At 43.4% G+C, this 26,658-nt stretch overlaps 1 protein-coding gene across 2 annotated transcripts in view; it reads left to right on the top strand.

The window, feature by feature from the left end:
• PDCD4 (programmed cell death 4) overlaps positions 1-26,658 on the top strand; it is a 572,963-nt gene that overhangs the window by 337,087 nt on the left and 209,218 nt on the right. For both annotated transcript variants that reach the window (XM_086922777.1, XM_086922778.1), the window contains exons 6-7: positions 10,949-11,170; positions 11,616-11,713. In XM_086922777.1, the coding sequence (XP_086778903.1) occupies positions 10,949-11,170; positions 11,616-11,713 (320 nt within the window). The remainder of the gene's footprint in view (positions 1-10,948; positions 11,171-11,615; positions 11,714-26,658) is intronic.

Consider the following 26,658-nt stretch of genomic DNA (forward strand, 5'->3'; position numbering starts at 1 on the left):
TACTAAATGCTTGGCAGTAGTCACAGCTCGTCTGGGGAAACAGTGTGTTCGAGGCATATGAGCTGTAGATCATATGCTGTACATAGATTGCCATCTAGTGTTTGGTCCGGATGTTTGCACTTTGTTTTTCTCAGAAGAAGTCTTTCCAGTCACAAGGTAGGTGACTCCTCCTTTCGGTGATCCTGCCCATGGGCATCAACTCCATTGTTAGATTGTTTTTTTACTCCATCGGTTTCGGACTTCTATCGTTGCACTCCAGATCGGCACCGTTCCTTCGGTTCCCCTCGGCGTGCAAGATACTCACCCTCGACTATTGTTTTCGTTTGCGTCTCCCTTTCTACTGCGCGTCATAATTACTTAAAATATTCTTTTGAATGGACAGTTTGTGGAAGGCTGTGTCAGGACGACCTGCAGTCGATGGAACAAACTCCCTTCAAATTCTGCCCGCTGTGTCACGCGAAATACCCGTGCACCGACTCACACGAAGTGTGTAATCTGCGTTTGTCCCCCGAACTCAGAGAACAAGACTGCGTCGCATGCCAGGCTTTACACTCCATGAAGACACTGCGACCATCCGGCTCGACTTCGCAACATGCTGAGCCAGCACACAAGTTCCATTCCAGACATCTTCGGTCACCAATCCGACAAAAAGGCCGGCGAGGCCTTGGGAACCGAGGAGGAGCAGGAGTCGGTCTCCATCTCCGAAATCGTCTCCGAACAAGAGGAGGACATCCCACATGGTCAACATACCGGGAGTACAGCACACCCCTCGTCCAAAGAGACAATTCCAATTTAAAAAAGTCTCCGTTCCAACCTGCGCCCTCAGGCCCCACTCTGCACCGAGATCATGCTTCTGACGCCCGCCCTCTAGCTCGGCACCAAAGCCTACCAAAAAGCATTCCGGCTCCGAAAGGACGCTCTCCAAACCGAGTTCTGAGCCCAGACCCGTCTGGATCGAAACACAAATTCGGCGCGACCCGCACCATTCGGCCCATCGAAAAAACCATCAGAACCAAAGACATCATCAGTTTCAACTCCGGCACCGAAAATTTTGGCGCCAAAGCAGACAGCAATGCAGAGACAACTACAGAGTCCAGTTTCGATGTCCCAATTGAAAAAAACGGATCAGAAACAAAAGATTTTGCATATCCATCCGCAGACTGGCCATATCAACACTAAAGTGACTCTCAAAAGAAGGGCTGAAGCAGAAGAAGAAGATCACATCCCTCTAAAGAAGGGATTTGTTAGAACTAACCCATCCTCTTCCACCTATTCTTCCTTCCTTACCACCTTCCCCTCCGCTTCAACCAATTTCACCTGAACATTCACCACCACATACACCTGACAACCAGGATGATGATCAGGATAGGGATGATGATCAGCCATTAGAAGACCCATGGGACAATTATAACACCAATTCGCCCATGGACAATGATCTCCGACCTGTACCTTACCAAACACTCTCCAGGTGGTAGTTTAGGCTACATTGAGTTACTGGGTAGAGCCGCCAACTACCATGGAGTGCAGCTACTTAAGAAGTCATTAGAAGAGGATATCCTCTTTGAAGCCGTCACTACCACACAGAAGTCATCACATACACTACCCATGCTTAAAGATATCGTCCGGCATGTAGATGACATTTTTAATGACCCAGTTAGAGCTTATTCACATTTCATTTTACACAGTGCGGCAGTTGGTGATTGTACAGTTTAAATTGTTCAGTCCTCGCTTCTGTTTAGCCAGAAGCGAGGACTGGACTACCCTGCTTTAGTCTGCAACCCACAGCGAACTTTACACCCCATACTGAACTTTACACCTCTGAGGTGGCACTATGATAAATGACCAGGATCTAATCTCCATTCGGACAATTTAAACTGTACAATCACCAAATGCTGCACTGTTTAAAATGAAATGTGAATAATTGCTCCTAAATTGTATATACCTCAAAAGTTTTTTAATTAATATCACTAGGGCACGTTGGTCACCTGCGCCGTCTTTTTAAACTACACTGGTGTTCACTCACTGTTCAATTTCCCGGTCCGTTCTCACCATTCCAAGATGGCTGCCATACCCGTGCGCGCACTTAGTTATGCCTCACGCACCCTTTCAAGGCACGTGATCCGAGCTCTCGATCACCTGATTCGAGGACCAAGGCTTAAACAGTTCGGCTGCGCTTTGACCACCAGGCTAATCTGGCAGCAAGAGAACAACAGCGTATCTACGCTCCCTAAAGCCCGTAATTCCTGACATCGTTCAGATTCCCGGTAAGTGCCCTCGTCGCCACGACCGTGGCTTCCCGCTATCAATCCACTCAGACCATCCCTTTTGGTAACTACCCCCAATTTTCTCTCTCTTCATGCAGCGGATCTCCTATTAACTCAAGACCGCATGCAACACCGAGTAATCTCATACCGAGCTACCACACGACCCCAAAACGCTGGTGACCGCCTATCGTCCTGGTGGGTCCTCCGTTACCACTACAATCGGCGATTATCGCATGAAGTGTCCTCACTGGACCAACAAACCCCTCTCTTGCCCCAACAGCATTATCCTCCGCACAACGAACTGAGCCTCGTAAACCGAGCCCTCCTATTGATTATACCTCTGATCCGAGGTAAGCTATACAGCCCCCAAGGCACTATTAACGCCGAATACCATCACCATTGTCCGCCTATAAATTCACGCCTATGTCTCCCTGGTAATTTCACAGCTCTGCGGGCATAATGTCCCTACATAGTTGCCTGTTGCCCCCGCCGAGCTCTCGCCACTGCATGCATACAGCCTCCTCCGCTAGCCGCACAATCCACCGGCTCATCACGGACCATTTTTGACGGATTATTAAGAACCGCACCCTCTTGCAAGGCTAGCTGCCTATCTGTCATTATTAAGTTCCGTTACTCGTCTACACGCCGTCCACGGTGTAAAACACTGATTGCTACTCATCTAACAGTATGCTGTGCCTTGCGATTCCGATCCATGTAAATTGCACGTTCTGATTCACCCGTGCACACGCCTTCTACCAGGTCAAACACCAATAGGTTCACTGCGGTTCCGATTCATGTAAATGTGTATAAACCATTTGAAATGCTGACTTCTCAAATCCTGTTTTTTTTTTTTTAAAAACCTTACTGTTCTTTTTTTCTTCCCTGTTTTCTCCCCAAACAGGCGTATTATTTATACCAGGCAATATAATTTTGTTTAGTCCCGATGAGGATCCTTTCTAATCAGAGCAATGGATCGAAACGTCGACTCTTTTAAGTAGACTTACATTCATCTGCTATGTATTATTGTGTATGTACTACTCTGAAGAACACTCCCAACACTGATTTAAAAAGTGTCCAGATTGCTCACTTTCTTTGCCTGTGAAAACTCTCTCACTGTATTACTTCCTTTCCTTCCACTGTTTCCCCTTACTAGTACGTCACAGGACTGTGCCCCACTTTAAGAATTGCTGCCTTTGTATTCAATCTTACGGTTTGATTTCATTTAAAAATAAATTCCTGTTCCGGCTGGACATGGAAAAATATATAGTAACTTATTGTGTTCTATATTTCATTTGTTTATATCTCTAAATGTGCTTAGGACCTTTGTTTCCTTCAATTGACTTATACCCTTGGTCCTTAGCTACCTTTGGGTCCCCCTTGTTTCTTTAAAAAGCTACTGGGAATTATGTCATCCTGCATCATGATCATTCCCAATGCCAGGCTGCATATGCGTCCACTTCAAGAATGCTTAGGCAGTCAGTGGAACAAGTCGCAAGGTCTATCGACCGATCTAGTGTTGGTAAGCGGCCGTACTCCTCACTCTCTGCAGTGGTGGAACACACCAAATGTATCAAAGGGACGGCCGTTCATAGACCCGGTTCCACAGATAGTACTGACAGTAGACACATCCCTCACTGGCTATGGAGCTCATCTAGAACAGCACAAAGTGCAAGGCTTGTGGAGTCAACAACAGAAGTTGTCCACATCAATCACCTAGCGCTGCTTGCAACATTCCTAGCACTCAAAGCAATTCAAACTCACCTAGAGGGCAAAGCTGTCCTAATTCATACTGACAACATGCCAGACATGTATTACATACAAAAACAGGGGGCAGCACACTCTCCAACTGTCCCACTTAGCCCAAGACACCTGGAGGTGGGCTGTTCACCACAAAATGTATCTCCTAGCGGAACACCTCCCAGGAGTCGGCAAACAGATTGCCGATCTCCTCAGCAGGCGGAGATCGCATATATACGAATTGGAACTCCACTCTCAGGTCCTCCTTCTATACTTTCAACGTTGGGGAGTCCCTCACATAGACCTGTTCGTCACATACCAAAACGCAAAATGCCCAAACTTTGCATCTGCGTATCCACACCCATTGTCCAAAGGCAATGCACTATGGATTAATCGGTCATGGATATTTGCTTATGCTTTTCCGCCTCTCCCTCTCATTCCATGAGAGGTTTGGAAACTCAACCAAGCGTTCCTGACACTAATCCTAGTTTCTCCCATGTGGACATGACACGTCAGCCTTGGTTCACAACCCTGTTGGAACTCCCTGTAGCTCTTGACCAGAAACTACTTCTGACACCCAATCGTCTCACACAGAGCCATGGAGACATAAGACATCCCCGGTCAAATCAAACCTGGCGATCCGGCTCCTGAAGTCTTAGAGTTTGGCTATCCTAATCTACCGCCAGACTGCATGAATATTATCAAAGAGGCTGGACGCCCTACCACAAGATGTGGATGTGGTTTGTCCTATACTGTAATAACAACCACATGAACCCACTTGAAGCTTCTGTACAAAACATTATATGTTATCTGTTACATCTACAACGTTCCAATTTAGCGTACACATCCATACAATTACATTTGGCTGCAATGGCTGCATACCCCCAGAATAGACAACATCTATCTCTTTTTAGAGTGCCTGTTATCAAATTCTTTATAGAGGGACTTGAGTCATTCCCCCGAGACGTTCACATGCACCAGTGTGGAATCTCAACATTGTTCTCACCAGACTAATGGGTCCACCCTTTGAGCTATTGCACAAATGTGAACTGCAATTTCTCACATGGAAAGTTGCTTTCCTTGTTGCTATCACATCACTCAGAAGAGTGGGTGAGCTTCAGGCATTCACTATAGAAGGTGCACCAAAATAAATTGGTTCTTCGGACTAATCCTAAATTCCTACCTAAAGTAATTTCTGCTTTTGGTATCAATCAATCTGTTGAGTTACCGGTGTTCTTCCCTCAACCAGATTCAGTGGCAGAACGTGCCCTACACACATTGGATGTGAGGAGAGCATTGCTCATTGCTTTATTACATAGAAGGGAGAAAACCTTTCCGTGACACAAATCAACTTTTTGTCGCTTTTGCTCCGCCACACAAAGGCAATCCCATATCAGAATCAGGTATTGCAAGGTGGATAGTCAAGTGCACTAATGTTAACAGTTCCCCCTAGAGCACACTCTACACGCAAACTGGGAGCTTCTATGGCATGCTTAGGGAATATACCCATAGATTACATATGCAAAGCTGCAACATGGTGTACACCTTACACATTCACAAAACACTATTGTGTAGATGTGTTGGCAAAACAACAAGCTGTAATGGGTTAGGCAGTTGTATGTACACTATTTCAGACCACTGCACAGATCCAGGTTAGCCACTGCTTTGGGAGATAACTGCTATATAGTCTATGCACAGCATATGATTTAAAGCTCATATGCCTCAAACAGAAAATGCTACTTACCCAGTATGTATCTGTTCTTGGCATATAGAGATATAGAGTCATATGCACCCACCTTCCTCCCCGGGTACCTATACCTGTTGCAGTAATATCTTATTTAGATAGATGCATTCATGGACATCTCCTTTTACTACTTTTTCTAACTCCATTATCACCCTTTGCTGGAAAACCATCTAACAATGGAGTCGATGCCCATGCGCACTATGACCGAAAGGAGGAGTCCCCTACCTTGTGATTGGAAATACTTCTTCGAAGAAAAACAAAGTGCAAACATCTGGACCCAACACTTGTTGGCGATCTATGCACAGCATATAACTCTACAGCTCTATATGCCGAGAACAGATAGATACTGGGCAAGTAGCATTTTCCTTACATCGCATGCGCTACTACGCATGCAATTACAAAGCGGTTGTTACATCGCCAAAGGCTCTATCCTCTCCCAATGCAGCCATAATTAACAGTAATCAGTCTCTTCTCACTCAGTATAAGCGCAACCACTCATTACCAGCCAGAGTCTTCATGCAACTGCTGGGAATTATAGCGTCTTGCATCATAATCGTACCACATGCAAGACTTCATGTGCGTCCCCTTCAAGAATGCTTAGCAAGTCAGTGTAACCAGTCGCAGGGTCAATTAACTGATCTACTGTTGGTAGATGGCAGCACCCATCGCTCTCTGCAGTGGTGGAACCCACAAAATGTATCCAAAGGGCGGCCCTTCATGGACCCTCTTACACAGACAGTGCTAACAGCAGACGCATCGCTCAGTGGTTGGGGTGCTCACTTAGAGGATCACACAATCCAAGGGTTATGGAGTGTAAAGCACAAATGTCTTCATATAAATCACCTAGAGCTACTAGCAGTGTTTCTAGCGCTCAAGGCCTTTCAAACTCACCTCATAGGCAAACCTGTCTTAGTCCGCAAGGAAAACATGACAGCTATGTACTATATACAAAAACGGGGGGACACACTCTCTCCAACTGTCACACCTAGCACAAGCCATTTGGAAATGGGCAGTACACCTCAAGATTTACCTCCTGGCAGAACACCTTTCATAAGTAAACAATCAGATTGCAGACCTTCTCAGCAGACAGAAGCAGCAAATCCACGAGTTGCAACTTCATCCTCAGGTTCTCCTCTTTCAGGAATGGGGATTTCCTCAGCTAGACCAGTTCGCCACAGCAGAAAACGCATCTACTGCTGCATACTTACAAAACAGACAACACTACTCTCAATTCAGAGTACCAGTGATTAAAGCCTTTATGGAAGGGTAAAAAAGAGTCATACCACCAAGAGTCCCGCCTGCACCAGTGTGGAACCTAAACATATTCCTTACAAGCCTAATGGGTCCACCATTCGAACCAATGCATCGGTGCCAATTACAATTCCTCTTATGGAAGGTTACTTTCCTCATCGCAATAACTTCACTGAGGAGGGTTGGTGAACTCCAGGCATTAACTATACGAGTGCCTTTCTTTCAGCTTCGTAGAGACAAAGTGGTTCTTCACACCAATCCTAAATTTCTCCCTAAATGAGTTTCTGCCTTTTTCATATCAATCAATCGGTTGAGTTACCTGTGTTCTTTCCTCAACCTGATTCTGTAGCAGAATGAGCTCTACACACCCTTGATGTTAGAGGAGTTCTACTATATTACATTGAAAGCACAAAAGAATTTCGCAAAACAAAGCAACTTTTTGTTGCTTTTTCTCCACCATTCAAAGGCAATCCCATATCTAAATCTGGCATTGCAAGATGGATTGTAAACTGTATCCAGACATGTTATCAGAATGCAAAAAGAACTTTGCTAATACCCCCTAGAGAGCATTCCATACGCAAAATAGGGGCTTCTATGGCCTTCTTAGAGAATATTCCCCTAGCTGACATCTGTAAGGCAGAAACATGGTCTACAGACAACTACAAAAACTACAGGTTAGCCACCACTTTGGGAGTGTACTGCTGTATAGTCTATGCAAATCATGTGATCCACAGCTCACATGCCTTGAACGGATAATGTTACTTACCCAGTAAGCATCTGTTCTTGGCTTGTAGAGCTGTAGATTCACATGCGCCTCCCCGGTGTCCTGTAGTTGTTGCAGTTTCTCAGTTTATATACATACGCATGGACATCTCTATTCTACACTTACTAACTCCATTTTCACCCTCAGCAGGAAAACAACCTAACAATGGAGTGAATGCCCATACACACTATTAGCTCGTGACTGGAAATACGTCTTTGAAGAAAAATAACTTGCAAACATCTGGACCCCACACTAGATGGCAGGAGTATGTAAAGCATGTGAATCTACAGCTCTACATGCCAAGAACAGATGCTTACTGGGTAAGTAATATTATCCTTTCCTGTTCTCTCTACGTTATTAAACATCTAGAATCCCTGAGTGCTCTGTAATATCCACAGAGAGTAAAGGGCACTAGTTGCTTTTATATAAATGTACAGCCTCTGGCTTATCTCATACCCCTCCCCCTCCCCCAAACAGAATGAGTCTTCTTAATGTTTATTGGGGTGGGGGGGGATTAAAGATTTGAGGCGCTCTGTGGCTTTTTTTTTTTAAAGGCAGAGATCGCTAGTCGGGTTGCGTCTCTGAAAGAAGGAATTGAGATTCCAGTAGCCTGTACTTCAGTTAGACCTTCCTCTCCACTGTATTTAGGAAGTGAGAGTTGGTCAAAAAGATGTGAATAGTGGAATAAGATAGGCCTTCATTCACAGAACCAACTGTTCTGAAGAAAGCACCTGGCAAGCAACACTCCAAGAAAGCCAGTTATTCACTGCCGCCCTACACGAGTACAGACGCAACTGTAGATGACTCGAGTGGAGATGGGGAAACAAAAACCCCAGAAGCCCGTGCAGCCTTCAAGGCCGCCATTCCTGCACACCACATCCTCCTCAAACCACAAAGAAAATGGCCACCCAAGAAAGAATCAACGCCAAAGCACATAACAGCAAAGAACTCTATGCCATTATTAAGGAGTTCACCAAACCCAACAGCGAAACCACAGAGGTCCCACCATCCTAAGACCTCTGCAACAAACTTCTCCCACCCCAAGATCAAACAGATCTATGACCGCTTCGACACCCAAGAGCTGCCAATCATTCCCTCCACCACTGCACGCGACGCCGGCGCCCCCCAACAGATCCTGCTGAACTGGACCCCCTCACCATGGAAAACACACTCCAGACCATGAAGAGCTTTCACTCCGGAGCCCCCTCTTTCCCTTGCCCGCACCACATCTTCCAAAGAGCTGCCATCGCCCCTGAACTACGCTACTCTATCAGCTGCTCCATCGAGACTGCCACTTTCCCTGATGACTGGAAACACACTGAGCTAAACCCCATGTGTGATGACGTCCTGGCATCAGGACTAAACTATGGGTTATAAGTAGCACTAAGGTGAAACAACACGATAGGGCATGCCAACTTTGTTACAATATATTAACTTGTATTACGCTTGGTCGCAAGAGATTCTGACACACTAATCAGTAGGAATGTGGACCATCACTGAGTGTGTTTTGGGACAGAATCATATACTCATGTTCTGCTTACTTTTGTGAGTACTGAGGTCCTAATAGAGAAATTAATACAGTTACGGGCACAATATCCAACTAACAAAAACATACTAAAGGTCTCGTTAGCAAATTGGTCACACAGTGATCAATATGGTATGGACACAGAGATCATTATAAGAGCATTTGGGTTCTATAGATGTTGAGGTCACTTCTCCATGTATATAATGATGAGCGGATGGTTTATATTGATCTTGTAGCCCTGATTAAGTCAGAGGTTTATGCACCTAATGACGAAAAACGTGTTGGCTACTGAAGTTACCAGAGTGACTACGAAGTGTATTAAGAACATCAAATGAAATGTGAAGAAGAAAGAAAATAAAAAACGAAGAACAAAGAAACTTTTGTACGCATATATTCCAGTTTTGAACATTTGGCTGCTCAGGGGTTACAATAATCCAAAGTTATTGAGGTTTTCCTTATCAAGTTGAGTGTTGTTGGTGCCTCTTTTCCCCTTGGAGAACCGTGCTTTTTTTTTTTAGATTAAGTTGGGAATACTCTAGGTTTGCGCTAGTTTTTAACCTTGCCACAGTAGGTTACGATCTGTTTGTTACATTGCTTACCCAAATGGAAGGCAATTCAGTCTGCTGGGGAGAATCCATGTCCCATTGCCAAGCCAAAATGGCTAAAATCACATTACCTGAGTGCACTACATTTTCAGGTCCACTAATGAGGCCTGAACCTTGTCTACAAATTAGCACTTGATACTAGAGTATGACCCCTCGACTTATAGTCTCAACAGCGAACACCTGCAGTACATTAAGTACCTAGATTTGTGTTTAGATGACACCTGGCTAGCTCTGCGCTGAGGAAGAATGAGATGAGGGAAGCCGGAGTCCTCTTTTGGGAATGCAGGTTAAGGTGTTGTTACGAAACATGGAGGTCTTGCTCTTTTGCCTGGATTGAGTGTACCCAGAAGCTACATAGCCAGCATCTATGTGTCACCTTCAGGCAGAAACTCTCCTTGAACGTTCCGAAGAGCTTTTTTATTTTGTCCATATGCTTTGCAGGCTTGTGCCATAAACATCATGTTCATCCTTCCAAAAACTTTTTTTACCCTGAAGTAAGACATCTGATGGAGAGAATCGACATGGTGTGAGAAGCAGGTTTGGAGAGCAAATACATTGACTGATAATGCAGGGAGTGATGGTTTAGTGGGGGAGAAAGCAATTGTCTTTCATACAAAAAAGGTGTCTTAACCAAGCAAACTTCAGAGATATCAGAGAAAAAGTAAAAGACACACACAAGAGTTTGTAGTCCTGTATCTTGAAGGCTTCTGTTTTCGGGGATCTTCCTCCGTGGCCACAGAAACAAAAACTGTATGACCCTGCATTGCTTAATAATGCTAGCAACTTCTGCAGTTCTTAAACGTAATAGTTAGTGTCAGATTTCACTTTGCAGCCTTTAACCGTTCCCTTTTATTCCTCCCTCTTTAAAAAAAAGTGAATACAGATGTGTTTTCTGGCAAATTAAAGCCAAGAGATAGAAACGTTGGCTAGACAGAGTGATTGTTCTGGAGAACAAAGACTACAGAGAAGTATATTTTCCATTTTGCAAATTAACCAACAAATTATGCATACTTCTTTTTCATTCCACTTTGTGACTATCCTTTGTTTTATCTGTTAAAGGAGATGCTGAGAGATTTAAATATTGGAGAAATGAAGTGTGGCTTACCGATGTTGGCAGTTTCTTTGGCACTAGAAGGGAAGGCGAGCCACAGGGAGATGACCTCCAAGCTTCTCTCAGACCTTTGTGGGACAGTACTGAGCCCCCAGGATGTAGAAACCTCTTTTGACAAGCTACTTCAGGAGCTTCCAGAATTGGTCTTGGATACGCCCACAGCACCCAAGGTTTGTTACTTTGGCCAAGTTGTGGTTTATTAACAAATAGAGAAAAGGGATAGAGAAGACTTGATGGTCAATGAGAAATTTGCAAGTCTTGTTTGAAGGCACTCACTAAAAAAGCTGACAGAACATCACTAGCTGTAGTAGATGATTAAATGATAGATGTTTATCTGTAAATGTTGCTTTTGAGTTACTAAAGATTTCTTGTCAAATATCTGTATTGTGTGTGAGAGATTACTTTCTAATTGGATGGTCTACATTAAGCCAGCTTCATGCCAATCTCTAGCTTCATCCTTTACCTTTAAAACATTTTCTTAATAGTTAAAATGGCTAATGGGTTAATTTCATGTGTTACTTTTACACTCACCATTTGGTTACATCCAGTAGATTTCTTTGTCATTAAAATAAACTATATCGAAGTATTGTTTTTTTTGTCTTTCTTTCTCAACAGTTTGTGGGCCAGTTCATTGCTAGGGCTGTTGGAGATGAAATTTTGAGCAGGGATTATATTGATCGTTACAAAGGAACTGTGGATTGTGTACATGCACGGTAAGTTGTAATTGCCTGTAGGGATTAGCATTGATTCCTCCACTTGGGCGTCATGAGCAGTTTTGTACTAAAAGAGGATTGGGGATTGGGGACTAGAGGGAGGAAGGGGTGGGACAAAGATATTAAGATTTTGCTTTCCAGCCCTAAAACTAATGTTTTTGGCACTTTTGTATGTTACGAAAAGCATGAGTGCAGGAATTGCTATCAAAGAGGTAAACAAAAAAGTGATCAGTGGAATGCATCAATCCATCTCAGTCACCGGTAATTACTCAAGCTGCATTCCAGTCCATTGTTATTTTGCACACCATGCCACTTCAGTTTGGACCCAGCCATATCTAAATCAGTCTTGACTCTGCTCTAACGGGAACAGTCCATCCCAAACTGCCAAGTCAGGTATTCCCCAAACCGGAATGTGAGCAACCAAAGAAATACTACCAAAGCCTTCATTTTTGCCTATAACTGGGAGCAGAGCTATGCCTTAGTACAAAGCACCTGCAAGAGTTCAGCCAGCGAATAGTCAACTACTTGGATAGGACAATGCAGAGCACACAGTCGCAATTGCTATCAGCCCCTGTCTTTACTTCCAACTCTTGTATATCTCACTGTACTCATTCTTCCACAGACTCCTGAATGTTATCTGCCTGTCAAGGCTTGGTGTTCCAGCCTCTTAGCTGAGAAAGCAAAGCTACAGCCCGCAGTAGTATGTGGTACCACACTATGATGCCTGTTGGGTTCTAAATGCACAGCCCTGTCGTCTAGCCCATGGGAACCTAGAATCCTATTTACATCTGGAACAAATAACATTTAAAGCAATGTGCTGGCGACCTAGATAGATGTTTTTGGGGCCGCTGTTCTGGGACTGTCTAAGTGTTTTTAGACGTATGTTGTATGTGAGGTGCTTCTGATTTGCTGGAGGAGGTGTGAAGAGCTCTGAAGCCTTCTTGTTGGGCTTTGCTGGTTTTGTTGCAAGCTGAGCAGTGGTATTCTTCACTTGTGTTTTGAGTAATAGAAGCATGAGTATTTTCAGTGTAGCGACTTTAAGGGTATGGATTGAACCGCCTGCCCTCCAGCCCTTCCCCCCAGCAGCGCCTGTGTTTTTTTTTATAATTTCCCAATCTACTATGATACTTGTTTCATTGACATCTAAAATATAAAAGGCAGGCTGTGTTGGATAAGCTATTTTCTGAATCTGTGCCTCATTCTCATTGAAGTCCGGAGTATGCTTTAGTTAGGATTTACATTGTGTACGGCTTTGCGTGGCACACAGTCTGCCATTACTTTGGTTTTGTATTGCTGTCTGTTGTCTCTTTAATGTCACTTCTTTTGACGTCTTGGCATTTTCAATGTGTTAATTAGAACCCTACTTTTTGAACTGGTGTCTTGTTGTCACAAATGCAGTTGTTCATGTCAAAATATATTTGCTCTTTCAGTCCGTTCCACCATCAGGTCTGATGTTAGTCAACCTAGGCCTTTGATGATGTTGAAGGGCGACTTTTATTGGGGTGTGGCTAAGGACGTTGGGAGACTGGTTTAGGAAGGAGACAAAGTGGGATGCTTGATGAATATGAGTGATAGAAAATTGCAGATGTAGTATCTAGCCTTAACTCCTCTGAAAGATCTGCATACAGCATATGCTGTGTCTGAACATTCTGGGTACAAGGAGGGAAGAGAAATCAGTGAATGGCTTCACTCTGTTTTTAGAGATGGAACACCGTCCTGCTTATCATAAGGGAGGCTGCTGATGGAGTCTGATTTATCCTGAGTACAACAGTGTCTCCTTTTGCCTAACTGTCCCAGCTCTTGTACATGAATACTTGAAAACGATACACTGGTATCTGCTCGAGGTGACCGCAGTACACTAATTCCAATCTCAAGTGTGTTCTGATAACATGCAAATCCATCTCTAGCTGAAGATAAGCACATCATGGACACATCTTCAGACACAGTGTCGGACGTATATTCGGCTTTCCATTTATTTTTATTTTTATAAAAAGCTTTATAGGGCAATGATGGCGGTACACAGAGCAATGCAGATAGAAAAGTGTGGATTCATTATGCCGTTTGTATTGATATCATAGAGGCAGGCAAGCAAACAATTAATATTATCTGTGTGTAATAGATCAGTCAGAAATTAGCTATATACATCTATATTTACATATTTAGAATGGGGAATATATCGAAATCACTTGTAACTATTTGCAATAGACAGCATGTCTTCGCTTTCAATACAATTGTCAGTAGCTTGTACATGGCCAATTTTTGAAAAGCTACAACCAGTTTTGTGGCAATATCAAGACATGAGTGTATGCCTGGATAGGTTGTATACAGTTATGGTGTCAAAGCTTAAAACCTTGAAGGGTTAGGCAAAGGAATCTTTCCAAAAGAACATTCTGCTGAGTAGTAGTAAGTTAATGAGTGTCTTGGCAGTGTTGAAATGGATGATGGTATGCGCGGTAGTTGGTAACATGCTGCAGTTACTGTCTTGATGGTGAAAGATTCCATAAGCATGGATAGATCGAAGAGTAGTCTGTGGTTTCTCGAACAGGATATATACTTGAGGGAGTCATAGGGGCAGATTGAATTTAAGAGAGCAATGGGTACCAATGAAGAGCATATAGTGCCTCAGTTGTAGAGGATTTTGCAGTTCCAGATGGCAGTGAGATGGTTAGATGCATTGGACTCAGAGCTAGTGAAAAAGTAGGAAATAAGAAAAAGGCTTTGATCTGATCAGTGTAAAGTTCAAGGTGATAATGTGGTAGTGTAGAATGTGCATAGGAGAGCGTGTCGAATAGATCCCTAAGGAATGCCCACAGGAAGTGTAGTGAGTGCTAATGTCTTAGTCGCACTCAGGCCAGAATGGTATAAAGCGACCCATTTCTGTTGCAGGCCTTCAATTCCAAGTGCATTGAGGGAGGATTGTAGAGAGATATGGTCTGTAGTTTTAAATGTGTCAGAAAGATGTAGGGGTATGAAGATAGAAGAAAGGCAATTGTGAGCAGTGAGTGAGGTGTACAGAGACCAAACTGGAGGGGGGTAAATAGCTTGCTAGAGGATAGAGTGAGTATGTGATAGTTGAAGACTTGTTTGAATGTTCTGAAGATAAAGGGGAGTTCAGATTCTGACCAACAGTTGGGGGAGAACGGACTAGTCTGTGGGCCTGGTTCACAAAAGTAAAATTAGACCTGAAGTATAAGTTTAGACCTGAACTCTAAAGTTAGACTTCAGGCCTAACATTCACTTTTGTGACTTGGGGCCCATATTGTTATTTGTTTTTTAATTTTAAAAGGCAGAACCTTAGTTGATTTGAAACGTGTAAATGTTGAATGTGGGTGAATAGTGGGTAATAAAGAAGTCAAGCAGAGGATCTGAATGTAAGCACAATTAGTTTGTCTTGGAGATGAAATAATTAAAATGTGTGCTAGATGGCATCTTGTTTGCTAACCTGATTTTGTCAAATTACCTTAAGGACTGGGAGAGGTTATTGGCAAAGAAGAAATCTAGGTATCTGATAGAGTGTAACTTCTCCTTCCACTCGCAGATAAATGCCACAAACATAACCCTCCATCTGATAATTCTTGGTTAAAGGCTTTCTCTTTCTCAAAGCAGCCTCTTTGTACACCTCATTAGAGTACTGGGTAATTTTTTGTTTTACTGTAATAATATCTGTTTGGGAGTTTTAAGAATAGAAACTGAAAAATTAAAAGTGATTCAAAACTAAAATGGCAGGCTTTGGTTTAGTCTGATGCAAACTAACCATTTTATTCCCAATTTGAAGTCTCCAAACTTGCTCAAAATGTGTTAGCTGCAAGTTCTACAGACGAGGACGGTAAGTGGCAATGGATGGGAAGCTGTTTCTGTGGAAGTTGACGTTTGCTGTAACTACATAAGTTACATTCCATTCTTCCTGCCCTAACACAGTAGCACAATCTCACTTTAACCCGCCAATCTAGTAGTTATATATTTCTAACCACTAGGCCAAAGTGAAGCAAAGCAAATACAGAGAATCACACCTGGTGCGAGGCTTCTACTTAGAAAAATCGTGACACCTGGTGGAAGACTTCTGCTTTAAAAAATCTTGACTACTGGTCTGAGACCATTGCACAGCCTAACAGTATTCTTGAGTGAAGCCTAAAAATCGGAAATGTAAGGGAGCCTTTCCCTCCTTAACCAAATCTTCTGGTCTATCACCCTTCTCGTGTGTGATAAAAATCCTTTAGTAATCATCCTCCCAAAGAAAGTGATTGGTGGAATAGAATGTCTGTGGCCAATCGTCTAGGCTGTAGGTCTTACTAGGCCTATCCCTTCGAGGAAGAAAGTCTGAAAATTTCATGTCTCTTCACTGCTGCTGATATATGTAGTTCTCCTATTTAAGCAGTCATGGGTGGCAGTCTTAGTGTACCCATTTCTCTAGTTCCCTAATTTAATCTGCTCCAGGCACTGCCTATATCTACCACGGTTCCTAGTACGATTGCAAGATCAATTTGTTTTTTCCCATGTTAGTTCTTTGATCCACTCCAAATTGTCATTGAATTGCATTGCATTAGAGTACTCATACAGGTATTTTTTCTTATTCCTTTAATTTCATAGGTTAGTATTTTCTCTCAATCCTGTGCTACACTGCTACAAAATACAACGTGTGCCAATTGTGGGGGCCACAAATAGAACTTAATGCTGGATCATAACTGAGGAATTACACATTGGTGCGTATGTGAGCTGTGTTGTTGGAGATTACTCAAGGGGCAATTGTCAAGTGTCTGTGGGCCGCAGGCTGTTCTGTGTAAGTCATTGATGTCCTGTGCTATGTACTGTGGTTGATGTTCTCTGCCTGAGAAGCTTTTTCCTATAACATCTTCTTTCATGTTGCCTGACCTTAAAATGGCTGCCACCTAAGATTCATATCTCTAACACTAGTCTTGCCTGACCCTAAGATGGCCGCATGGAGGAAAGGTTTATCTAACCAGGGCCGAGATCTATCCGGAAGATACTCTCCCTTTCAGCCAATACTTTCAACCATTAAAATCTAAGGAGTAGCAAGCTCAACTACCAGGTGCCAACGTCACATTGTTCCTCTCTAAAGCGTATTGCTTGCAACACAATCCGACTCACGCAGTTTGTACATCATGGGTGAAAAGGAGGCAAAAAACCTCAAGAGACAAAGCAGACCCACCAAATCCTGATTCACCCACAAAAGGTAAAAAAAGACATTAATGCTACAATGGACACACTACTCAATAAATTAGCAGAAGTACAAGACTTGGCTAAGTCTACAAAAGAAGAAATTTCAGCGATCAGACAGGACCTCAGAGACACCAACTCCAGGCTAACCGAAACGGAGGCCAGGATAAGCCACCTAGAAGATACTGTGACAAAAGTTTGCAAATCCCTTAAAAATCTATCAACCGCAAGAGATTCCCTAACTAGGAGGTTGTCTGAGCTTGAAGCAGAAATCTGAGAGGAAACCTACGCATTTTTGGAATACCGGAGGGCTCGGAAGATACCTCTAGTTCTTGCATCTCCTTCCTTGAATCCTGGTTCTCACAAGCAACTAACCTAACCTTCCACCAGCCACTTGAATTTGACAGAGCTCACAGGGTTCCCTCCAGAATCACTCCAAACCAAAAAGGTCCTAGACCAATCGTATGCAAGCCCCTACGTTTGCAACATTTCGAACAGATCTTGGCCTTTATGCGTAAAAACAACCATATCCTATGGAAATGGAGGGATGTGGGTCCGACTTCAATTTGGTTATTTTTATGTATTGTTATCACATTTTGCTTACTTTTGTCTATATGTCATTATTTTCTTTGCTCAAGTGCCAATTTCCATTACATAACTATGGCTCCATTTGTCAAACCGAAAATGTACTCCAGCTCTCATTCGTCTACCAATAGGGACCAATGTGTAGCACAACACATCTGTTTGGGCCAAATGCGCTGGCCTCCCGGGTACTTGTGGTACATATGGCGCACGTGGTTCAATGGTTACGTAAGACTCTCTATTAGTGCTCATGCCAAATGTGTAGTTGATATTCCACGATCTTATATCCCTACATACGTCCTATACTCGCTGACAGCTCACATAGGACGAAAGCTTAGTGACCTCAAAAGCAGCAGTGACACTAACCTACCTTGGATCACATTTATGAAACACCCATGATGTCACACACCTCGATCAAAACCCCCTTAGGGACCTCTATGCTGGATAACTTGAAAATACTCTCGCTTAACGTTAAAGGTCTTAACCATCTGGTTAAACGGAGAAAGATCTTGGATTATCTCCAGAGACAGAAAGGGGATGTTGTTATTTTACAAGAAAAAAAGATCGATGACAAACAATTCAATACACTTAGAAATAGATTTTACAATGAAGTTGTAGGTCTGAAGCAGTAGGTAAGAAAAACAGTGTTCTGACCCTTATAGCAATGAATCAAACATTGAGATAGGGCATACACGGCTGACACTTATGGAAGATGGGTCACAGCCAAATTGATTAAGGACAACACGGAGTTCTTTATTTCCAATGTCTACGCCTCCAACACTAATGATCTGGACTTCTGGAACAACCTAACTAAGCAGCCTGAAACTATCCCAGATTTGGCTATGCATATCCTAGCGGGAGACTTTAATCTACCTTTTGACCCGGCTTTAGACAGAGATTCACGGTGCACTTATCGCAGCAACAAATCCCAAAAAACCTTTACTAACCTCTGCTTAAGTTTTAATTTGCTGGACTCTTGGAGATTACAAAACCCCACAGGTAGGGAGTACACTTTGTATTCACCACCTCACAATTCCTACACACGTATTGACTATCTTTTTATCTCAAGTAATGCCACCTCTAGAATCGTGGAGACGTCAATAGAACCCAGGGTGGTATCAGATCACTCCTGTATCACTCTCCATATCCAACGTAAAACCGTCCATTCCTCAGTCTATCTGGAGACTGAATGATGAAGTGTTGGAACAGGAACAACATAGGAAACTCATAGTAAATGCAATCCAATCTTACCTTCTGCGCAATAAAAGGAACAACACATCTGACCTAAATCGCTGGGAGGCTCTAAAATGTGCTATCAGGTGTGAAATTATTAAAATCAGATCAGCAGTAATAAGGAATACAACAAGGCCCTTGACGTATTAGAGAAGGAGATCTCAGCCCTAGAAAGTAAGCACATTGCATCTAGAGACAAATTAATAATGAATGATTTGGTGAACAAAAAATATGAATATAATAAAACATTAAGCAATAGAGCTGGGGTTTGGATAAATAGGCAAAAGAAATTCAGGCTATGTGAATCAAATAAAGCGGGTAAAATTGTGGATATCTTTAAACGCTTTTATAACACCTTATATTCTAAAAACAAAGATGTAGATAATGCTATAATTCAGGATTATCTAGACGAGTGTGACCTGCCAGCTCTCTCAGAATCTGAGCAATCAGAACTTAATAGCCCAATAACCGCCCTGGAAATTGAAAAATCAATTAAATCACTTAAATGTGGGAAGGCACCTGGTCCCGATGGGTTCAGCGTGAAATTCTAAAAGTGTTTTCCCTCGCTTTTAACTCTGCCACTCTTACACTTATTCCATGAATTCAGTGAGGCAGGTAAAGTCACAGGAACACTGGCTGAAGCCATCATTGCAGTTCTACCTAAGGAAGGGAAAGACCCAACCCTTCCCAAAAATTACAGGCCGATCTCCCTCATCAACATAGATTGTAAGCTTTTTGCAATTATTCTAGCGAACTGTCTACAGAAATTCCTGCCCAAATTATTCACCCCTCACAGGTTGGTTTTTTAAAGAATAGACTTCGCAGCGATTATAGCAGGATCTTAGCCCATGTACTGGAGAAGGCAAAACTTACTAAATCACCTACAGTAGCCATAACGCTCGATGCCGAAAAGGCTTTTGATAAGGTTGATAGGACATACTTAGAAGCGGTACTGAATAAGTTTGGGCTTGGAGAAAACTTCACGCTATGGTAATGTCGTCGTATTTCAGCCCCTCGGCTAGGGTCTGGGCAGGAGGCTCGATCTCACCATCCTTCCAGTTGCAACAAGGAACCAGACAGGGTTGCCCCCTTTCTCCCTCACTATTTTTACTTGCGATCAAACCATTCTTATACCAAAGTAGGAGCAATGATCATATCTCAGGGGTCCACTTTAATGACTGTACGGTCAAGATCACCGCTTACGCCGATGACGTTTTAGTAGTTTCGGAAGAGGCTGATAAAGCCATTACTGCTCGCATATCCTCAATTGAAAGTTTCTCTAGTGTATCCGGCTATAAACTAAACAAAGATAAAACTGAAGTAAAACCCCTAAATAACCGCAGTAACAAAGAGATTATTGGGGATTCCGGCCTGACATGGCAACCAAAATGTTTTAAGTATCTGGGCCTTGACTTTGAGAAGGACGTGATCTCTACCCCTCACACTAACGAAAACTTAGTCTTCAAACAGATCTCCACATTACTGGAAGGGTGGTCCCCTAAATATCTTTCATGGTGGGGCAGAGCCGAAACGCTGAAAATGATGGTGACGCCTCTGGTGAATTATCTAGCTAGCATGCTACCGATGACTTTCTCCTGATTTTTTAAACAAGGTTGATAAGCTCTTCAATACATTCCACTGGCATGGGAAGAAACCCAGAATATCACTGACTAAGCTACAGCTATCTAAAGAAAAAGGCGGTCTGGGTCTCCCTAACTTCAGGAATTATCAAACCGTATTTCTATGAAAGCAAGAAGCCAATTGGTTGAGCGCACACCCATACTATACACCAGTTTGGCTAGATATAGAGAAGTCACTCATTGATAAAATGCCTTTATCTCCCATCTTCATCACTCTCGATATGTTCTCCTCAACACCAGACGAACCCTACTGAGATTAGACCTCCTACATAAATTAAGAGTGAATAAGTCTAAGATAGCTTCTTTATGGCGGAATCCCTCTCTAAGGATTGAAGGCAACATGCTCTACTGGGAGCTCTAGTCTCAGAAAGGTATAAACTTAGTGAAAGATCTTTATAAGGGCCCCCACCCATTACCCTTCTCAATTCTCCAGAGCCAACACAATCTAACCCCAGTGGATTTTTACGACTTTCTAAAATTGAAAGCTCTCCTCTCAGCACGCTACATCAAACCCTGTGACCCTCGCTCACTTCTCATCTCTCACAAATCTTGAAAGCGGGCCACACTGTATCCAGAATATACAAACTCCTTCTACCTAACCCTAGGAAGTCGCAAATATGTAATGAAGCCAAATGGGAGTCAGAACCCAACTCCACCAATACTTTGTTTGAATATGATAAAATATATAACACGGCCTTCCTGAATAAAATATCCCCTATTCTGCCTCAAACTAAGTATATGTTACTCAATAGGTCATACTGGACTCCTGAGAAACATTTTAAACTGCGCCTACGGGATACTCCGACATGCTCGAACTGTAACTCTGCTATTGGAGACCTCGCTCATATGCGCTTCACCTGCCCCACCCTGCAGCTGTACTGGGATAACATTTCTAAATGTATAGATCACATAATCAACATCAAACCCCCCCCCCCCCCCCGCCCCCCAGAAACCCCCCAGGGAATTTTCATATATCTTATTAGGCGCCCTAGACACAGCATTAGTCAATGATAATGACCGACATCTGATGGACTTCTTGCTCACCTTAGCCTGCAAAGTCATATTATGCAAATGAAAGAATGCTAAGAATCCTTTAGAATTTGGCAAGAGTAGCTGTCCTTAAGAGGTGCAGACAACCCGGCTCTCCATACCTCCCCATGGCGTAAGAATAACCGGAAGCTCTGGAAGTCCCTACGCGCCTCATCATTCTCATTTGACCCCTCATGAACCCGTCCTATTGTGATGGTATCTGTAACTTCATTGTAACTTCACTGTATTGTATGTAACCACGCTACTTATTTATATGGTCACTTGTAACCGATCTAGTCGTCCACTGCTGTTTTCTCATCATGTGGCCTTCATACAGACACTGGGCATAATCAACAGGCACCTTAGTACGCCAACATGCATGCAATAATGAACTTGTACGTATTATTTGAGTCGGACCCATTTCATTTTCTTTCTTTCGTCTCAATTCCTTTATTTCCGTTATTTCATGTATGTATTTTATTTGTATTTGTATTTCTCAATACAAATGACTTGAATTAAAAATAAATCCAGATTCATATATTGCCGACAGAACAGCACTTTGCTTTGCCAAAGAAATAGAGCAAAATGGCTTGCCGCTTGCGTTTTACTTACTTATTATAGGGCACGTGAGTTTCATGGTGCTGTCCAATTGCTGGCTGTTAATATTATGCTATGATACAAACCATACAGACATACAACAAACAATATTATCACCAGGTAGTTTTGCAACTGGCTCAGTGTGTTATTTATCTTTTTAAGAAGATTTTAGTTAAAGGAGACTGACAATGGCAGTTAATGAGGCTGAGATCTGACCATTGTACAAGCTACTGCAACTCTCAACTCTATATAATAAATCATGCAATTAAATCTCGGGTTACAATTTTGGCTTATGTCATGTTCTTTAACATGCTACTTATGCTAACAATATGCACACTTGTTACTGAAAAGATTTACCACAAAAGAAACCAAAAGCTATTCCACATTATGCTTAATCTAGTGTTAAAACTGAAGTGCATGCAGGTCTGAGTTGAGCTAATTGTCTTCCCGAGTTGCTATAGTTTGTTTCTTCGAAATGAAGCCTATTGGGAACTTAGGACACAAACTATCCTAAGTTATTAATTCTCCCTTTGTAAAAGCCTAGTTCATTATAAAAGCAAAGCTAGCTTCAATGATTGGTCAAAGTTGACCCTCTTCATTGGAAGAGGGTCAACTTTGACCAATTATTAAAGCTGGCTTTTTCAGCTTCCTAATTGTGCAATGTGTTGATTGTCCAAATTTGAGAAGATCAGAATTGCAGTATGTAATCTTAGTTATGGGCATTGTTAGGTCTGGCCTACTAGTTGCTAGACTTATTGTTGCCTTTCAGTGGGCTTAGAGCCAGCCCATTGCTTACCATTGTTTAGCTTCATTGTCACACATTTACTTGCTTCTTATTCGTTAGCATGTGTGGGATTTCCTTCCTCTTCTTGTTTTTGTCCCTCCCTTAGAGTATGGATGCATTATTTGTGTCCTTGCGCTGCTCCCTTTTCAGCTGCTACCTCTTTGGTTTTGTTTAAGCACTTTACAAAAGTGCATGTGTTTTCCAATTGGCTCCCTCATGTACTTCTTCCCCTCTGAAGCCCTTTCATGTTGCTCTTTCTGCCCTTGTGCTTCACATCTACTGTCTACTGTGATACCCTTGAGTTCTTATCCCGTATTGCTTTTTTGCTCAGTGATTCTGCCCCAGCTCCAAGTTGTGCTCGCTTTCATTTGCAACCCCAGCAATCCTCCTATTTGCTACTGCCCACCTACTCCCTTTGTGTTACTCCGCCCCACCCTCCTGTTGCTTTCCCAGTCCTTTGTAATTCTGCCTACCACACCCTAGGTGTGCTTCCCCCTTCTCCTTCACCCCCCTCCCCCAAGTGTGTGCTTCTTTTTTTCTTTTTAATTATGGACCCAACACGGATTGGCAAACACAAAGCAACAAAAGGTTACATCATTTTGTAGCTCGATCAACAACGAAAGAGTGATTGCCCAAGTATTGGAACCTTCATAGATTCCCATGCTCTGTATCATTCCCCCGTCGACGGAATGGGAGCCTCAGTAAACAAAACATACCATAGCAGTAGGTACAAAAGAGAAAGAAAGGCCTAGGCCTCATCTCATTTTGTAGCATATCCACCTCTTTTTGTAAAAGAGACTAAAAAACTGCAACAACCAATTAGAGTAGCCTCGCCCCATAGAACCCTCCTGAGAGAGCCTCAGATTTTCTACCACGCGTTGTGCTAAGGGAGTGTCCTCTGAGCTCTGCTCAGTTTTCTTTCTACAACTTGAATTTCAACTTATTTCTTCAAAATGTCGGATAAAGAAAAGGTCTTGTTCAAGGCTTGTGCTACCTGCTCAAAGAAGAGGCTTTATGTGGAAGACAAGCATAAGGATTGTATTTACTGCTTGTACCCAGACCACAAAGCCACTGATTGCAAGATCTGCAGGACCTTCTCCACTAAAACATTGAGGGATAGAGAAGGAAGACTTCTGACTTGGCTGAGGAAGATGAAGTCTAGGAAGGAGGTGGTTTCCAGCGACAGCGAGGATTCTTCTTCAGCTTCCTCTTCATGAAGATCTAAAAAGAGGGGTAGGTCTTCCCCTTCAACATCAGCTGAACCACCTTCTAAGGCCTCCCAAAAGACCTCTGATAGGTCTAGTATGTCTAGTCTCCGAACATCTCCTCACCGAGGTGCAAAGGAGAAAGAGGGATCGGCATCTGAGGTGGTTTCTACTCAGAAAGGATCGCAAGGCCTTCTGTTCTCTCTCTGCCACCTGGGAAAGTAAAAGGTTTCACAAAGCCTGTTTCCCTACCTCAGGAATCGAAATCTGAGAAGAAGACCCGCTCGTCGGCGGTGACATCCTCGGGTACATCGACGACGGCTAAAATCCATCATATGGCTATTTCTACCTCGTCGACGGGACCGTGGACGACGGCAGCCTCGACGATGGCTTTGACAACGGCTGGAGTTTCAATCTCTTCGTCGTTGACGAGATTGGTATCCTCAACGTCGACTATGATGACGCCGACCGTGGTGTCGACGACTACGAGAACTACGTCAACGATGGCGATGACGATGTCTTCTTTGATATTGGTGACGAACTCGTCGACGATGCCGTCGGCGATTTCTCCGACGACGATGACTCTATCTCCGACGACCGTGCTCTAGTCGACAACGACTCCATCACCAGCGACGACGATCCCGTTGACGGTATAAAAAGTTGAAATTTCAATAAAAAGACGCCAGATTACACCAGACATGACATTGCCACAAAAGCTAACGCCTTTTCCTCCAGCCTTACTAGTAGAGGAGGACTATTCAGAGGATGATGATGATGATGATGGTCCATATGGGGATGCTTACAGCCCAACTCAACTCCAGGTCAAATACCAGGACTCGGATTCGGATGACTATTACGAACAACAGCGGCAGCCTCCTCCTAGGGAGCGAATGCAGGACTAATCTCAGCAGGGGATGGTCTCTATACCCTACTCATTGATAAATGACCTGCAAATTATGTTAATGGATTATAGGAGAAGATTTCCTTCCCAATCCTCCGAAGTGACACAGCCGCCTCCTCAACCACTGCCACCTTCTTCATCAGCTACTGCAGTTCAACCAAGGGAACAAGAACCTGCAGAAGAGAGACAGACTATCACCACAGGTCAGGCGTATGGTGATAATGATGACGATTCCTCTGATGATGGACAGGATATGACAGAGATGCTGGATCCAAATAGAGAGTGGGATAAATACGTTATTCCAGATCCACCCTCTCCTTCACCGGATTCTGTAGATTCCCCTCCAGCAGACATTGGAGGTTTCCATGACCTCATAGAAAGAGCTTCTAAAAGGTTTGGCCTTCCGGTACCAATGGTTCAATCGGACTGCTTCTTCTATGATTTCAAAGAACCATTCAGGAAATCCATCCGCTCTATTCCCATCATAGAGCATGTGTGGCCTCAGGGTGTGAAAGTCATGCAATCTCCAGCTACTGTGATTCCGGTTCTACCGCCACTGGAGAAGAAGTACAAGGCCCCTGATGGTAGTCCCGCTTGCCTGGTTGGCCAACCGAGGCTGGACTCTGTGATCTCCCAGGCGGCGCAAAGGAAATCGAAGAACCCATCAGCTCCTCTGGCTTTTCCACCGGATAAGGAGGGTAGACGCCTTCACAATGTGGGTAAAAGATTCTCTTCAATGTCAAGTGTCCTGGTTCGTGCCTCCAATGCACTTGCAATTTTGGGACGAAATGATCACCAAATGTGGTGCGATGTGTCTCCGTTTGTGGATCAGCTACCGTAGAGTGCTAAGGCGGATGCAAGGAAGATTTTAGAGGAAGGGGAGCGATCTTCCTCAGAGATAATTGACTGCGCCATGGACATCGCCACAACTGCTTTTCATGCCTTGGCAGGTTCGGCTGTCCTAAGAAGACCAGGTTAGCTAAGGGCTACCTGGTTTCGCCCTGAGTTACAGAATAAAATTCTAGATTTGCCCTTTGATGGGGATATGCTTTTTGGGAAGCATATAGATGACTCCTTACAAGATATCAAAAAGGACACTGAGACAGCCAAGTCCTTCGGCACTCTGGAATATCGTAAGGTACCTTTCCGAGGGGCAAAAGGCAAGAATTTCTCCAGCTACAGAGGAGGATACCAGCAGCGCTACTCCTCATATTCTCAATCTTCACAAACCTACAAGCCCGAATACTATGAGACAGGGCCAATCAGCATCTTTCTCTCGCCAGCCGGTAAGAGGTCGACAGGGTCGCCAGGAGAGAGATTCATCCAAACGGCAATAGCTGCCTCTTGGCTCTGTCTACTGTTCCTTCCCCTCCGGAAACATCAGAGGGGGGCAGGATTTCTCATTGTCTACGCAGCTGGATGGTCATAACATCAGATCGGTGGGTCCTAAATATAATTTGGTTTGGTCACACATCGGAATTTCAACAACTCCCACCTTCAAATGCTCCTCAATCAGCTAGGTCTACGACTCAACAGGGACAAATCTGTTCTTCAACCAGCCAGGTCAGCCAGGTTCCTAGGCTCCATTCTTTATACAAGTTGCTGCAAGGCTTTCCCTCGGAAGAAAGACAGAAAAGACTTATTCTTTCGGCTCGTCTCCTACAAAAGAAACGGTCTCTATTGGTCCGTCTGTACAAGTCACTCCTAGGATCGATTTCATCTTGCATACCCTTAATTCCGCACTGCAGATTTCGGATGCGTCTGCTGCAGGAGCAGCTAGACAAACAATGATGCCAGGC

This window comes from Lissotriton vulgaris, chromosome 5 (assembly GCF_964263255.1).
Source record: "Lissotriton vulgaris chromosome 5, aLisVul1.2, whole genome shotgun sequence".
In the NCBI taxonomy this organism is placed as follows: Eukaryota; Metazoa; Chordata; class Amphibia; order Caudata; family Salamandridae; genus Lissotriton; species Lissotriton vulgaris.